The 16,085-nt window shown below is 44.0% G+C and overlaps 2 protein-coding genes across 2 annotated transcripts in view; one reads left to right on the forward strand and one right to left on the reverse strand.

Annotated features, from left to right (window-relative positions):
- On the forward strand, positions 1-15,627 carry LOC116601640. Its single transcript, XM_048721122.1, has 10 exons — positions 1-266; positions 6,862-7,137; positions 7,646-7,828; positions 8,445-8,688; positions 10,239-10,735; positions 11,612-11,724; positions 11,967-12,058; positions 12,610-12,856; positions 13,198-13,324; positions 14,080-15,627. Exons 1-10 carry the CDS (start codon positions 204-206, stop codon positions 14,170-14,172), a joined length of 1,935 nt encoding a protein of 644 aa, XP_048577079.1. The 5' UTR covers positions 1-203; the 3' UTR covers positions 14,173-15,627.
- Positions 15,628-15,679: 52 nt separating this feature from the next.
- Positions 15,680-16,085, reverse strand: part of LOC5518048 (nucleoprotein TPR) — a 3,928-nt gene continuing 3,522 nt past the window's right edge. Inside the window, exon 3 of the mRNA XM_048721121.1 lies at positions 15,680-16,085. This exon is cut by the window's right edge and continues 880 nt beyond it. The gene's annotated coding sequence lies outside the window, so the exon portion shown is untranslated.

A 16,085-nucleotide genomic window follows, 5' to 3' on the forward strand; every position in this document is an offset into this window, starting at 1 on the left:
CCTCTTGTTCGGATCGCGTTTTGACGAGCTCTTTTCACACGCGATTGGACGCCCCGAATTTTCAAAATAAACCCACTAGAGGTTAAAGTCGTCATAGAAAATCGACCATTGATTATATAACTTCTTAGAACATAGGATAAACTTAAGGATACATTTATTAGGGTACTGGTAGGTTGTTTCTACTCCAGTGCTGCGCTAAAGAAATGGTTGGTTTTTGCTCTGCGACTGTTTTCGCTTCAATCGTTCTCTTGGCCTATCAAATAACGGTGAGTACACCATTTATTTATCATTATTAACTAGACAATAATTTTTGACGACCGCTTTGGTCGTGGGTTTTTTATCCTTGGGTTTGCTTTTATGCTCAATCTTTCGTGTAATAGTAGTTCCGATAGAAACATTATCGAAGAAGAAAGGCACAATCGTCAGATAGCCAGGGCAACAACGAAACAGTATGAAACAGTGGAAATTACTATACTAGATACTAATTTACATATTTAAAATTTTTATGCATGATGGAAGGGCAATTTTGATTGCATAATTACGGACGGAGTTAAAGTTTGAGTTAGGAATTGGGAAAATATGTATTCTCAATGTCCGTGAAACATTTTATTCCGTTTACTACCCTATAGAAGTTTCCATCTTGCTCAGAGCTTTCTGTAACTGCTCGTCTCGGATGTTACTTTTTTCTAAGAAAAACGTATGATTTTTAGTTTAGGCTCAGAGCTGTTCTTATTTTGGGAGCATTATAAGGCTGGATGTTTTTAGATTTCAGTGACATCCCAGCCTGAGATAAGCACACCAGCTATTGCATATAAAAGATTATTAAACCAATTAAGGATTTAAAGGTGAACTACACAAAACAAATAACAATAGCATTTTAAGTAGCTAATACGAACCCAATTTGATTGAGGATGTTTAGAGCGCGTCCCTTCAACTAAAATATATTGTGCTGATATCTAAGCCTCGATATGTTCTTAGAATTTGGTGAAATCTCATGCTAACTTTCTTACGAAAGAGGATCGTATGAAAAAATAGGGAGCCCTGGTTCAAAAGCCTTAAACTTCGAGTTTCCTCAGCTCGGCTTATCAGTAACTGGTACGCGTTCGAGGCTCTGGGATAGGTTTGCGCTTGCTATTGATACAACAGTGTCTAAACAAAATCGACTTTAGTTCAACAGTAATTCAACAGCTTTAGCAGTCTTACCTTTGGGAAGACCAGTCTTTTTTCTTTTTTTTTTTCTTCAGAACGGTAGCGTTAGAAACATGTTTTCATAATTTCGTCGAGGTTTCAGCCCAGTGGTTCTATCGAAGTAACTCATCGCTGTTTTTAAAATGGCGTTGTTTTAGTACTCAAGACAAAAGACTACTCCAAAAGGTGAACCAATCAAGCCCGTCCATTCAAAAGGGGTTGCTAGAAATATGAAAGGTTATAAGAAATAACTTTCAGTATTCATATCGGTACTCAAATGGCGTTTTCCCTCTACTCCAGGATGAGCCAGTCAAAGCAGCCCATTTGATAAGGAGGTAGAGAAGGATTAAATAGGTTGTCTAATAATGTATGAACTTTACTTACTAAAAAAAACATGGAAGTTTATTATATCACCGTTTTTGTTATAACAGTAAGGTGCGGTTTTGATTAAGTGATCTGTATTTATTTTATTTTTTTCATATTGTAATGTTATTCTATATAGAATGTCGGTTTTGTTCTAGCTCACGTATCTGTCCATTATATAAAAACACTCGATAAACTCTTGAACTCCCATCTTTCTCTCCTTCTAAGTACCTCTTCTGCTCCGATTTATTGACCTCCTATTATTTGCAATTTTAATTTAAAGGTACAGTGGTAAGTGATGTGCTTCTTAATTTGTACAAAACGAAAAAGTCTAGTTCCTTTTTGGTGAAAAACGATAACATTCCAGGGGATCTCCCCTATACAACTTGAAAAAGAATTGCAAACCATAACTACTCACAGGTCAAGTCGCCTTGATTCGCTAGTTTTGATATTGATATGGAGTTAAATGTGAATCAGTTCGTCCTTGTTTTTCACGGGGGGTATCTATGTAAACCATAAGAATTTAGAGTTACTATTGTAAAAGCAAAAAGAACTCGAAAGAGCATATGTCAGCCGCCATTTTTTCCCATCTAGTAAAATACAGTGTGAGAATGCATTCATTCTTAGGATCCTATAGCCTGCGTATCAAGTCTAAAGGGTTTGAAAAGAAGAGAGGCGGAGACGAGGAGCACTTCATCCTTCTCTCAAGGCAATCGGGGTTTATCCCTCATTTTGCTCAGCCCTTTGCGCTCGCTACGCATTCTAAGGATTTTACACCGTGAATTATGATATGTCAATTCCCTTCCCCCCTTGATTAAGTTGCGAAATACTTGCCTTATCCTATAGCGGCTGATTCTTGGGTTAGTTTAGTCTAGGTGGGTATCGGTCGTAGGGGTGCTTCCGGATCTTGCGTTGTGTACATAACCCGTACAAAAAGCAGTTCACCATGCTCTCCAAGCTTAACACCATGGGGAGCCCGTCATCGGATTTCGGCCAAACGTATTAGCTTCTTCCAAACTGCCTTTGTTTTTATATTTCTTTTAACCACAAAGTAAGGAATAAATGTATAGATAATTTCGGTTCCCCTTCAGGCCCGTACCCAGGATTTTTCTTGGGGCGGTGCGGAATCCGAAAAAGTGGACCTAATTTTCCGGGGGGGAGGGGGTCATTTTTCAGATAAAAATCTTTCCACCCCCCGAAAGAACAAAGGGATTTTTTATGCCTTTGCAGCATTTCCACCAGACGCGTATTTGGCTACATACCAGAGTGATCTAGCTCATGCTTTATAGCACGTCTATTCAGGACCGAAAGTGGACCTTTGGCCGTTGTGGGGGGTGCCTGCCCTTGTCAGAATTTGCGGCCCTGTTCGAGCCCTGGTTACGCTTAAAAGCACGTCAATGACGCCGCTATTTTACGTTCCCGGCACAAGTCACACGAAGCATCTATTTAAGCAGTTAATTCGATGCCTATGACTGCGCACAGCCCACTACCACCCCCCACCCCCAGCCAATCCTGGGTACGCGCCTGCGAGATACTTTCAATAGGTTTACATAGTGTTTCCTCGTGGATGAATATTTTAAGGTTTCTTTGAGAAAGCTTTGAAAGCTCCATTCTGCAGGGAGCTACTTCTTTGACCGGTGATCAGAAAAACAGACAAGAAACGTCCATAAAAAAGTGAATTTTAAAAGTAGATTAGTTATACACAACCGGGCCAGTGACGGAACGCTTCCACAGTCTTTTCACCCGTGCAGATTGGCGACCATATGGGCGGGCCGTTTTGTCTTGTTACGAGTCATTAGCATGGCATAGCCGGTCTGCCTTAGATGAACTTCATCGATAGTGAACTGCTTTATTAAACCACATCTTAAATCCATCTGGGATCTAAAAAAGCACGCAGAAACGATGGATATGCTGTTGAGGTTACACTGCTGTTGAGAAGAAAGTAAAAAGTAAATAAATAAAAAGACGAGTCAAAGTAGAAAATTATACATATAGGAGTTTAACAAAACGGAAATGTGTTCATATTCATGACACCATAGTTTGTCTGCACACGAAGCTTGTACCATATACTAGCAATATCCCACGCTGGGTGGCTAATGCAAGAGACACATTCAATGCCATGAAAAGGAAATCAAGCACAGCGGAATCCATTACTCACTCATCAAAAAGCAATAACTCGGATTAGCGAGACGAGCTTGAGATAGATGAGCGAGCGTATCGCATGTAAGACTTCCAGGTATGTGACGAATTAAAACTAAGAAAAAACTGAACAAAGTGCAACACATACTTTAATGATTTTACAACAAGTCTATGTCATCACATGCAAAACAACGGCGGAGAAGTGAACACTCGCATATAAGAACCTAGAATTTTCAAGATCAGACTGAGGGGAGTAGGGGGGGGGGGGATATTCCCTAACGTAAACAGAAAAATAGTTTCATGTGTTCCAGATCGCTATCTTGAAGACTGGCTTTTTTTATAGTATAGCCCAAGCCACTCACTTCCTCGCGATTACTATCAAAGTAGTTTAAAATGCTATTATTACAGCATCTCGTTAGGTTGATTTAGGAACGTCATGTTGTGAATGAATGGGGCAACCTCGCCTGTAACAATACCCTAGAGCTAACATGACCATGTACGACCATGTACTGCTATGTACTACTATGTACCGCTATGTACTTGCTATGTACTATCATGTACATTTACAACTTATCTAATTGCCGCGGTCACATATTCTAGATTTGTGGTAAGTTTAAACCAAAGATTCCAGTTGCAACTGAGCATACCTAACTAATTTTGTAAGCATAATAGATTAAGGGGATTATCATCTTTCGCAAGTGTATTTACATCCTTTGCTTTGTCTCGAGATGATAAAATATAATAAAATAAAATAAAAAAGAAAATTTTCGAGGATACTTATCGATTATGTATTAGTGCATTCAACCTATCAAATATTTTTTCACTCTCGCGTGATGTGTCTTGAAATATTGTAAAATGCAAAGCCCTGCGGGTACAAAATGGTAACAGAGTATCGAGTGCTCTTAGCATCTGTCGAGATGTCCAATACAAACTAAACAGAAAAGATGAAAAAACTTAGCAACACTGATGTCACACAGGTGTATACAACTTTCAAAACATAATTCAACTATGCGCAAGTATGAGCTTTGTTAAAAAAAGCATTTTTTATGATTGCGTGAGAGGATATTGAAGAGGAAAGTTATTTCCGTTGCTTCATTGCTTTAATGAAGTTAGTAATAATTAATGACTGAATATTATAGTGTTGACTGAACAATGACAAAGTTTGAGAAGAAACATCGCGGTTCTTAGTGTAGCAACGCCATGTCAGACAACGTGGCTTGTATCGAATGTTTAGCTTGTTTTCATAAATTTACATTTTTTTTCATAAATGTTTGTTATGAAACTTTATAATCTCGGGTGCGTATAAAATAAGTAACAAATGTTTTTGGCCACTACCGTCAAGTCAAAGATATCTACATCATTGTCTTCATCATCACCACCATCAACTTTATCTTTATTATCGCAGATCCGTACCCAGGGGTGGGATGGGAGGGGGTGCAGGGGGTGTGAACGCACCCCCCACAACGGCCGAAGGTCCACTTTCGGTTCTCAATAGACGTGCTATTTGTAGACAAAACTATTAAGCATAAGCTAGATCACTCTGGTGATAAACGTCCCGTGGAGACTGCAAAGGCTTTAAAAATCCTTCTTTGTTCTTTCGGGGGTGGTCAGGGCCTGTATCGTCATCCATCATCATCACTTTTCCTCCACCATCATCATAATTTCTTCATAACCACAACCATCATTGGATCATCATCATCATTTAAACGTCATCATTATCACAATTTTCAACATAGCCACAACCATCATTGGATCATCATCATCATTTAAACGTCATCATAATCACAATTTTCACCATAACCACAACTATCATTTAATAATCATCATCATCATTTAACCGTCATCATATTCACAATTTTCACCATAGCCACAACCATCATTGGACCATCATCATCATCTAATCGTCATAAGAATCACAATTTTCACCATAACCACAACCATCATTGGATCATCATCATCTAATCGTCATCATCATCACAATTTTCACCATAAACACAACCATCATTTAGTCATCATCATCATCTAATAGTCATCATCATCACAATTTTCACCATAACCACAACCATCATTGGATCATCATCATCATCTAATCGTCATCATAATCACAATTTTCACCATGACCATAACTATCATTTAGTCATCATCATCTAATCGTCATCATAATCACAATTTTCACCATGACCATAACTATCATTTAGTCATCATCATCATCATCTAATCGTCATCATAATCACAATTTTCACCATAACCATAACTATCATTTAGTCATCATCATCATCATCTAATAGTCATCATAATCACAATATTCACCATTACCATAACTATCATTTAGTCATCATCATCATCATCTAATCGTCATCATAATCACAATTTTCACCATAACCATAACAATCATTTAGTCATCATCATTATTCCCAATCATCGACCTTGGCCCCCTTTTTATCTTCACTAGAACCATTGCCTTTCGTGATTCCTTTGCCCAGAAATTTACTTACAGCCAACTAAATGTATTGCCATCTCCTCCCCACCCCTTCCTTGAACGGTAACCCAGGGGTGGGGCACTGGGGGCACGTCCCCCCCCCCAAAAAAAAATATTTTGAAAATATATAAGGAAATGACCAGTAGGGACGTGGCTATGCCCCAATTGTTTTCTTAAAGTTTCTGTATTGTGTCCCTCCCCCGATAATTCGAGGCCTGCTACGGCCAGGGACGTACGCAGGATTTTAACAAGTTACAGTCAAAGCATTCAGAAGCTGAATGAGGGCGTGGCTTTTCACTCCGCATCCCCGTGAAGATTTCATAGCTCCCGCTTTCGGGTTTGAAATTGGCGTCAATGCTTCAGACTTTTGAGAATATTACACGATCCTCTGTCATCCTCGATCTTCGACTTCAGTCGTCGCGTGGCACTGAACGACATATCAATATGTTTGGAAATCATCTGTAGACTACCATGAAAATTATAGTTTTAATTCTCATCGTATATATAAAAATATGTACATAAAAATGAATAAGTAAACAATTGATTTTTCCTCCCTTATGCAAATAGGATCGCCAATTTTTTTGCAGTCCAGTGACTGCAGGCCTAAAGGCTGCGTACGCCTCTGACGGCTATGCCCCCCCTGTAACCTCTGAAAGCTCTTATCAATAAGACCTCACGCTTTCTCTCCGTAGGTATGTCAGGGCTCTGGGAAACTCTCCATCAGACTTGTATCCTACAGAAACCCAAACTCCTACCTCTACGACGGAAGTTGCTGTGATAATGCCAACTGGTGCATCGACTCGTGCGACAACTACTTCATACTCTGCCTTGCCCCCCCTGATTCAAGCGACAAGTGCACTGAATACAAGCGTATCACGCAAGTTTGGGGGTCCGACAGCATCTCATTCGGGGGGAGTCTAGGAGCAGGGATATCGAATCCTTTTGTTTTCAGCTTTAGCAGATGGAAGGTTTGTAAATATAATCAACCAATCATTGAGAATCATCATTATAATCAACCAATCAATGAGTATCATTATTATAATCAATCAAATAATGAGTATCATCACCTTAAGGGTGTTATCTCCCCTCATCTTCAGGGTGTGGTATATCCCCTCATTATTAGGGTGTGGTATATCCCCTCATCTTCAGGGTGTGGTACCTCCCCTCATCTTCAGGGCGTTATCTCCCCTCATCTTCAGGGTGTTATCTCCCCTCATCTTCAGGGTGGTATCTCCCCTCATCTTCAGGGTGTGGTATATCCCCTCAGTTTAAGGGTGTGGTATATCCCTTATTATTAGGGTGTGGTATATCCCCTCATCTTCAGGGTGTCTTATCTCCCCTCATCTTCAGGGTGTTATCTACCCTCATCTTCAGGGTGGTATCTCCCCTCATCTTCAGGGTGTGGTATATCCCCTCATCTTTAGGGTGTGGTATATCCCCTCATTTTTAGGGTGCGCTATATCCCCTCATCTTCAGGGCGTGAAGCTGAGTGTTGAAGTATGGGATGACGATGGCAAGAACATCATCGGTGGAAACAATGACTTCGTAGACCAGTACCAACTCATGCTTAGTGGTCCTGTGTCCCCGTCCCAGGCCTCTGCGCGCAGGCAACAACACAGGATGACCGGCAGACAATCACACCTCAACATTGAGGCTAAGGTATGACATATGCTTGTGGCTGGCTGTCCATATTTGTCTTCTAACTTTGTATTCCTTCCAGTTTGATTGTCTGTTTGCCTCATGAACTGTGCTGTCCGTCTGTCTGTCTGTCTGTCTGTCTGTCTGTCTGTCTGTCTGTCTGTCTGTCTGTCCGTCTGTCTGTCTGTCTGTCTGTCTGTCTGTCCGTCCGTCTGTCTGTCTGTCTGTCTGTCTGTCTGTCTGCCTGCCTGTCTGTCCGTCCGTCCGTCCGTCCGTCCGTCCGTCTGTCTGTCTGTCTGTCTGTCTGTCTGTCTGTCTGTCTGTCCGTCCGTCCGTCTGTTTGTCTGTTTGTCTGTCTGTCTGTCTGTCTGTCTGTCTGTCTGTCCGTCCGTCCGTCCGTCCGTCCGTCTGTCTGTCTGTCTGTCTGTCTGTCTGTCTGTCCGTCCGTCCGTCCGTCCGTCCGTCCGTCTGTCTGTCTGTCTGTCTGTCTGTCTGTCCGTCCGTCCGTCCGTCCGTCCGTCCGTCCGTCCGTCCGTCCGTCCGTCCGTCCGTCCGTCTGTCTGTCTGTCTGTCTGTCTGTCTGTCTGTCTCTATCTCTCTTCGAATGTTCACCTAACAAACCAAGTGTCTCCCTTAGTTGTACTGCGATGCGAACTATCTCGTACCAGACTGCTCCGAGCACTGCGTGTCACGTGACGACGACCAAGGCCACTACATATGCGACTACGTTAACGGCCGCAGATTGTGCCGGGAAGGCTGGCATGGCCGCGCATGCCTAGTTTGGTGCATACCGCGTAACGATACATCCGGCCGTTACATGTGTGACGATGAAGGAGCAAAAATATGCTTGGAAGGCTGGACTGGAGTCAATTGCACTGAAGGTTTGTGTGGTTAGTAAAAACTAGCATGATACCAGACAACGGGCGTGGGTAGACGTAACCACAGGGAGCAAACATCCCCTCGACTGCCAAACAGCAGTCTCCCCAAACCTCCTTATTACCCAAAAGCGATGTCCCCCACACCCCTACTGACCACCCAAAAGTGGTCCCCCACACCCCTACTGACCACCCAAAAGTGGTCCCCCCACACCCCACTGACCACCCAAAAGTGGTCCCCCACACCCCTACTGACCACCCAAAAGCGGTCCCCCACACCCCTACTGACCACCCAAAAGTGGTCCCCCCACACCCCACTGACCACCCAAAAGTGGTCCCCCCACACCCCTACTGACCACCCAAAAGAGGCCCCCACACCCCTACTGACCACCCAAAAGTGGTCCCCCCACACCCCACTGACCACCCAAAAGTGGTCCCCCACACCCCTACTGACCACCCAAAAGAGGCCCCCACACCCCTACTGACCACCCAAAAGCGGTCTCCCACCCCCCTACTGACCACCCAAAAGTGGTCCCCCCACACCCCACTGACCACCCAAAAACGGTCCCCCACACCACACTGACCACCCAAAAGTGGTCCCCCACACCCCTACTGACCACCCAAAAACGGTCCCCCACACCCCTACTGACCACCCAAAAGCGGTCTCCCACCCCCCTACTGACCACCCAAAAGTAGTCCCCCACACCCTTACTGACCACCCAAAAGTGGTCCCCCCACACCCCACTGACCACCCAAAAACGGTCCCCCACACCTCTTATCCCTTTACTGCCCAAAAGCGGTCCCCCACACCTCTTACCCCTTGACTGCCCAAAAGCGGTCCCCCACACCTCTTACCCCTTGACTGCCCAAAAGCGGTCCCCCACACCTCTTACCCCTTGACTGCCCAAAAGCGGTCCCCCACACCCCTACTGACCACCCAAAAGCGGTACCCTACACCTCTTACCCCTTGACTGCCCAAAAGCGGTCCCCCACACCTCTTACCCCTTGACTGCCCAAAAGCGGTCCCCCACACCTCTTACACCTTGACTGCCCAAAACCGGTCCCCCACACCCCTACTGACCACCCAAAAGCGGTCCCCCACACCCCACTGACCACCCAAAAGTGGTCCCCCACACCCCCACTGACCACCCAAAAGCGGTCCCCCACACCCCTACTGACCACCCAAAAGCGGTCCCCCACACCTCTTACCCCTTGACTGCCCAAAAGTGGTCCCCCACACCCCTACTGACCACCCAAAAGCGGTCCCCCACACCTCTTACCCCTTGACTGCCCAAAAGTGGTCCCCCACACCCCACTGACCACCCAAAAGTGGTCCCCCACACCCCACTGACCACCCAAAAGTGGTCCCCCACACCCTAACTGATCACCCAAAAGTTACCTAAAAATGTTCGAATTAAAAAAAAAACACCCGCACTACATATGCGCTTGATATGGGAGGTGTCTGTGTGTTTGTTGGTTGGGGATGTGCTTAGAGGTTTTTTTAAATACACCCTGGCCGACAACTCAAAAGATGTACGCATCATGTTTTGATTCAGGGATGCCAACAGTGGTAATGGGAAGCTTTTCATCTATGCCTACACCAAGTATTACCCAGCAACAAAGTACACAAATACATGCAAAGTGGACAACGCGCGAAACACCAGCTACTGCCCCGTATGAGCGAACGACGGCAGCTCGTATAAAACCAGCCTGCGCCATGAATTCTGGGTATGTGACGTCATCATATTCCATGACGTCATCTTCTTTAAGCCCATCAATATCGTCATCCACGTCATCACTGCATCAACTCTCACCGTCAGCATCATTGATGAACAAAATTAGCCCATCTCAGCATCTCGATAGCTTTGTAGGGGGAGGGAGTGAAACTTCTGCAACTTCTGTAATTGTTTCTACGGTAAATGTTGAGCATTTCAAGTCCAGTGCTATTGTCAAGGCAACGGCATCATCAAGTACCAAGATATGTCAATCATCGTCTATAGTGCTCCGCCTACCTGGATGGCAATCCATCGTGATAGAGATGGAGCCTAGAGAGGTGAGGCTGGTAAATACAGTATGTGTCACTCACGCACGCCACGGCCCACTTGTGGAAGCATTGAGGGCAAAAACAACAACAACCAGGCGTTGAGTTTCCAAAGATAACGACTTTAATTTAGCTCTAACCACTCTGACAGCGTTGCGATTAACAGCGGTTTCCTAAGGCATAAATGTAGATAAAAAAGCTAAACAACTTACAACCCAACTCTAACTGAGCTGTTTCACTCCAAAACTCTCCGCCGCCATCTTGTTTTCTCGCACTAAGGTGCGCGCGCAGCTTGTCATGCCACAGGGATCCCGCGGCAGTCGGTCACCACAGTATGGCGAGCAGATTGCGCGAAGAGGGGGAAGGGAAGGGAGCGAAGAGGGGGAAGGAAAGGGAGCAAAGGGGGAAGGGAGTGAAGAGGGAAGGGAGCGAAGAGGAAAGGGAGCAAAGAGGGAAGAAAGTGAAGAGGGAAGGGAGTGAAAAGGAAAGGGAGTGAAGAGGGAAGGGAGTGAAGAGGGAAGGGAGTGAAAAGGGAAGGGAGTGAAGAGGGAAGGGGAAGGAAAGGGAGTGGACCTGGTTGAGCATAGGTCTGTGGTCTGTGGTGGACTCGTTTGAGTAGAATTACGTCATATACGAAATTTCCACCTACATTTACGCGCACGGCTACATGTGAAGGAAAAATAAAACAGCTGTGAAACAAAATGAAACAGCTGGATCAAGAGCAGTAAAATAAGGTGCGTGTCAAGACAGGGGGAGGGGTGCAGCGTTTATCTCTTGATATAGCATTTCTTTTCTGACATAGGAGAAGGGGGGGGGTAGCTCCTACAAACACTTCCTCTCCTAGATCCGTCAATGATTAAAATAAGGTACGTTCACATTTAACAACAGGTGGAATCATTTGATGTCCCGGTGGAGGCTGTTCGCCGATTGTTTACCAGGAAGCTCCGAGAATACTGTGGCAGTGACGCCATGGCGTGTCGAATAGGATGCTGGGAAACTGCGTGAGTTTAGCCCTGCTAATCAAACTCAGGGAAAAAATGGGACGCCTGTAGCAATATCTAGAAGATGTGGGTTGCAACAGGAAAAGTTATTCTGAGAGGCGGAGTGAGCAGGAAAGGTTTATGCAAACAAGGAGTTTGAACGAAATATTGACATTAGACCAAAATCTAAATTTCTGAAATACACTTTTTGGGGCTTTGTTTGGTAATCATTATTAATATAAATGACTTTATTTTGTGTGCAGTCCGATGCTCGAAGGAGAGATTGTGATTGACAGGCGAACGTCCGCTGACCAGGCTCTAGTGCCCATCCAAGTAACAGCTAGAAACTTGCAAGGTTAATATACCACAGGCTTCCCAACTTCGTCAGTAAGGAAACTGGGAACGAGGTTAAGAAACATGAACGCTTAAAGGGACATACGGTTTCACGCAAATAATTATCTTATGAGATCTATCTTCATGATGAATTAGTTTAGATGTAAATACCTCAGTTTGCGGTGCTTCCCTAGAACCCGAGTTTAGAGCGATATCAGTGTGTCTTTTATCCGTGTAGATACTAATCGCTTTAAACTGGAAGTCCTTAAAGATATTTGAGCTGAGTTTACCCAACTTTGTTTCCAGTTACTTCACTGACAAGGGCGGGAAGCCTGTTATTATTTGAAAAATAAAAATGACTACAATAGGCCATTCCAGCAATAAGCTTGTGCAAGCATTACAATAAAAAAAAAACCTACCTCAACTACCAGAATCAGCGCGCGCCATTTTAAGTGTGCACCAAACGAAGCGTGCGCTGCATGACGGTAGTTGAGGTAGGTTTCCATGTCGAGTGCGCGCGCATGCTAATAGCTGGAATGGCCTATTGGTAACAGCGCATTTATTCGATTCCAGCATTTATCCCAAGCAATGTCCTTCTGGCGATAGCGGAAAGTACCAAGGATGAACTCGAAGACATGACGTCAGCAAATATTCTGAAAATTTGGCCGCTGACCGACGATCCAAACATCACAGGAGACACTGGCAAGCGAAAGGCAGACATCACTTCCGATAGGGGTAGTCTGCTGACATTTGTGCTCACGGGCGTGGGCATTGTGCTGCTCCTGGTGGTGGTGTGTTTCGTGGTGTACAGGGTTAAATGGTTAGTTGTATTATATGTTGCTTTACCCCCTCCCAAAATTCCACCCTTTTCTTTATCTTGTGGCCAGGAGCGTAGCGCTGACGACAATGCTGGCTAAATATTTGAAATAACCACCTTAAGGTTTTCCACGTCATTTACCTATTTCGGTCGAAAATATGACAATAGCTTGCCCAAATTAGCCTTTGATAACTGGATGCTTTCTCGCATTTGGCATTTGGCGGACAGACTTTTTTATCCTCGTTTTCGCCTCTCCTTAACCAATTTCTCACCCTTTGACTATCCGTCCGTCCCCCTAGCCTTTCTGATCACATATGCAATGGATGAAATGCGCTTATTTTTAGGCGGAGATCCAAAAACCTGACAGTGAACCCTCTTGAGGAGGAAGAAGCTGAGAGCACAGTTAATACGCCTAGTACGGTGACAAGCGACAAAGCATCGCTCATAGGCATTCCAAGCAAGACAAATAAGGTGAATTAAACATAAGATACAGGGTCTTTACATGAGGATAATGCTAAGGAGGAAGATCTCTAACAGGCGTGGACTAAAATTTGTGTGAAGCAATCGCATATCACAGTACGCATGCGTACAATTCTGATTTAGACAGCATTTTTCAGTCGTATGCGACCTGCCTACGACATGTCTTAGCGCTGGATTACAATCTACGACTTTCATAGCCGAACGCCGTCACGGTGTCGTAAGGCCGATCGTACACTCTTCGACTCGAGTTGTAGAGGTGTCGCAGGCAAGTCGTATACGACTAAATCGTGATGTCTAAATCCAGTAGCGGATCTACGGGGGGAGGAGTTAGGGGGTTTAAACCCCCTTGGGCTGCTTTTCTGTATTGTTTCCATTGTGTCTGTTTATTCCAAAATCGTTACGAAAGTAAAATAACGACGATTGGGTCAACCCCCGCCCCCCTTTGCAAACAGCTAGATCAGCCCCTGAAACCAGCCCTAAGACATTGTTAAAATAAAGATGAGGCTATGAGTTTGGATTGTTATTTTTGTATTTTTATCTACAAATAATGCAAAAGTAAACAACAAACGAGAAAAAGGCTGACCGAATACCTTTAAAAATCCGCAAGCTATGACAAGGTGTCTCGCAAGTATTTCGCCCTTCATCATCGGCACGCTGCTTTCTCAAGAAAGCGCGCTCTCTTTTTCATACTTTACATTGTCTTATAAAGTCTTATTGGATTTCATTTTCTATTTTCCTCTTTAAAGGATGCCCGGCAGGTCAGCATAACAAATATTGAGCTGTCAGAGGTTCTGCTTGACAAGCCAATCAAAACACCTAACATCACGGCCATCTCTTGAAGCAGCCCGAGCTAGATGAAGCGACCGCCCTAAATACACGAAGACACGAACGCCCTAGATAAAGCGACCGCCCTAAATACACGAAGACACGAACGCCCTAGATAAAGCGACCGCCCTAAATACACGAAGACACGAACGCCTTAGATAAAGCGACCGCCCTATATACACGAAGACACAAACGCCTTAGATGAAGCGACCGCCCTATATACACGAAGACACGAACGCCCTAGATAAAGCGACCGCCCTAAATACACGAAGACACGAACGCCTTAGATAAAGCGACCGCCCTATATACACGAAGACACGAACGCCTTAGATGAAGCAACCGCCCTATATACACGAAGACACGAACGCCCTAGATAAAGCGACCGCCCTATATACACGAAGACACGAACGCCCTAGATAAAGCAACCGCCCTATATACACTAAGACACGAACGCCCTAGATAGGGCGACCGCCCTATATACACGAAGACGACCGCCTCAGTTAAAGCGACCACTCTTTATACACAGGTACGACCACTTTAGATAAATCGACCGCCCTTTATACACGAAGACGACTGTCCTAGATAAAGAAGATACACCAGCATACTCCCTTGTGTTCCTTACGGTATTCCTGTGGCTAGAGGGGCTGAAGCAGCCAACTAGAGAAAGAGGACTTTGGTGACGTCACATCCTCAACCACAGGAAACCCAAGAATAACGTCAGAGAATACGCTGACGATACACGAAGGCGAACGTATGCACAAAGTTAAAATAACCTTGCCAGTGAAAACGGCGGATGGGAAATGGCAGCTCCAAGACCGAAAGGGTATAGGTACTAAGTTATACATAGCATGAGGGGGGGGGGGGGGCACGACAAATAAACATTAAGAAAACATTGGGAGGCACAGCCACGCCCTGGTCATTTCCTTACAATTTGTGAAAATATTGTGGGGCACGTGCCTACGGTCCTGTTATAAATGAACTCCAGCGATGCCAGAGCCAGACATTGATGGCCTAAATGGATTATCGTATGATTGATCCATATTATCCTGCAAACAGTTGAGCAATAATAAGAGCCATGGTACCACCCTTCGGTCGTTGAACTGCCATTTACCAGTCGACATTCGTCAGTCTCACTGACGGTTTTTGAAATAGGTGTATAGCGTCGTCATCGTTGATGGCAAGAATTACTTGACGCATCGGACATTAGTCAAAAGAAGTATTCATAATCAATAAAATTTTTTAAAGTTCCAAGAAATATCCATGGTGATTTTTAATAACCAGAATTTGTATATACGAGTATGTCATATCGTGAAAAGGTTCAAGAATTTGAGTGAATAATGCCTGTAAAAATAATTACTGGATATCAATTTAAATGCGAATAGGCCCGAATATCCTCGACTTATATCCAATTAGTGTGTACCAATAATCATAATATCGACAAAATTGCGAGAAAAAACAGTTTTTCAGAATCCATGTGTCATTATAAGTGAATGTTTAGGGGGTCACCAGAGAACAGCGCTATTGATATCAGAGCCTTTATTCGTTTTTGGTTATTTTGCCATTTATTTGATATGTTATTTGATGATTCTTAAAGTGCAATGTTATGTGAAATAAGCGTATACACCCATTCCAAGAAGCGTTTCTTGACGGCAATTGCTCTATGATTGCTTCTGAGTGATGTCTGCATGGAGACCTTTTGAGTGCTCTTTATTGCCTTTGAAATACAATTCCCTATCGGAAATCTTTTGGTAGGGTTTCTTCGTCCTTGTTCTGTCATCTCAACGTCGAGACCTTTTGGTAATTTTTCTTGTCATTGATCTATGATTGCTTACGAGTCATGCCCGAGTCGAAACCTTTTGGTAATTTTTCTTGTCATTGATCTATGATTACTTATGAGTCATGCCTGAGTCGAAACCTTTTGGTAATT

Source organism: Nematostella vectensis, chromosome 13 (genome assembly GCF_932526225.1).
Source record: "Nematostella vectensis chromosome 13, jaNemVect1.1, whole genome shotgun sequence".
NCBI lineage: Eukaryota > Metazoa > Cnidaria > Anthozoa > Actiniaria > Edwardsiidae > Nematostella > Nematostella vectensis.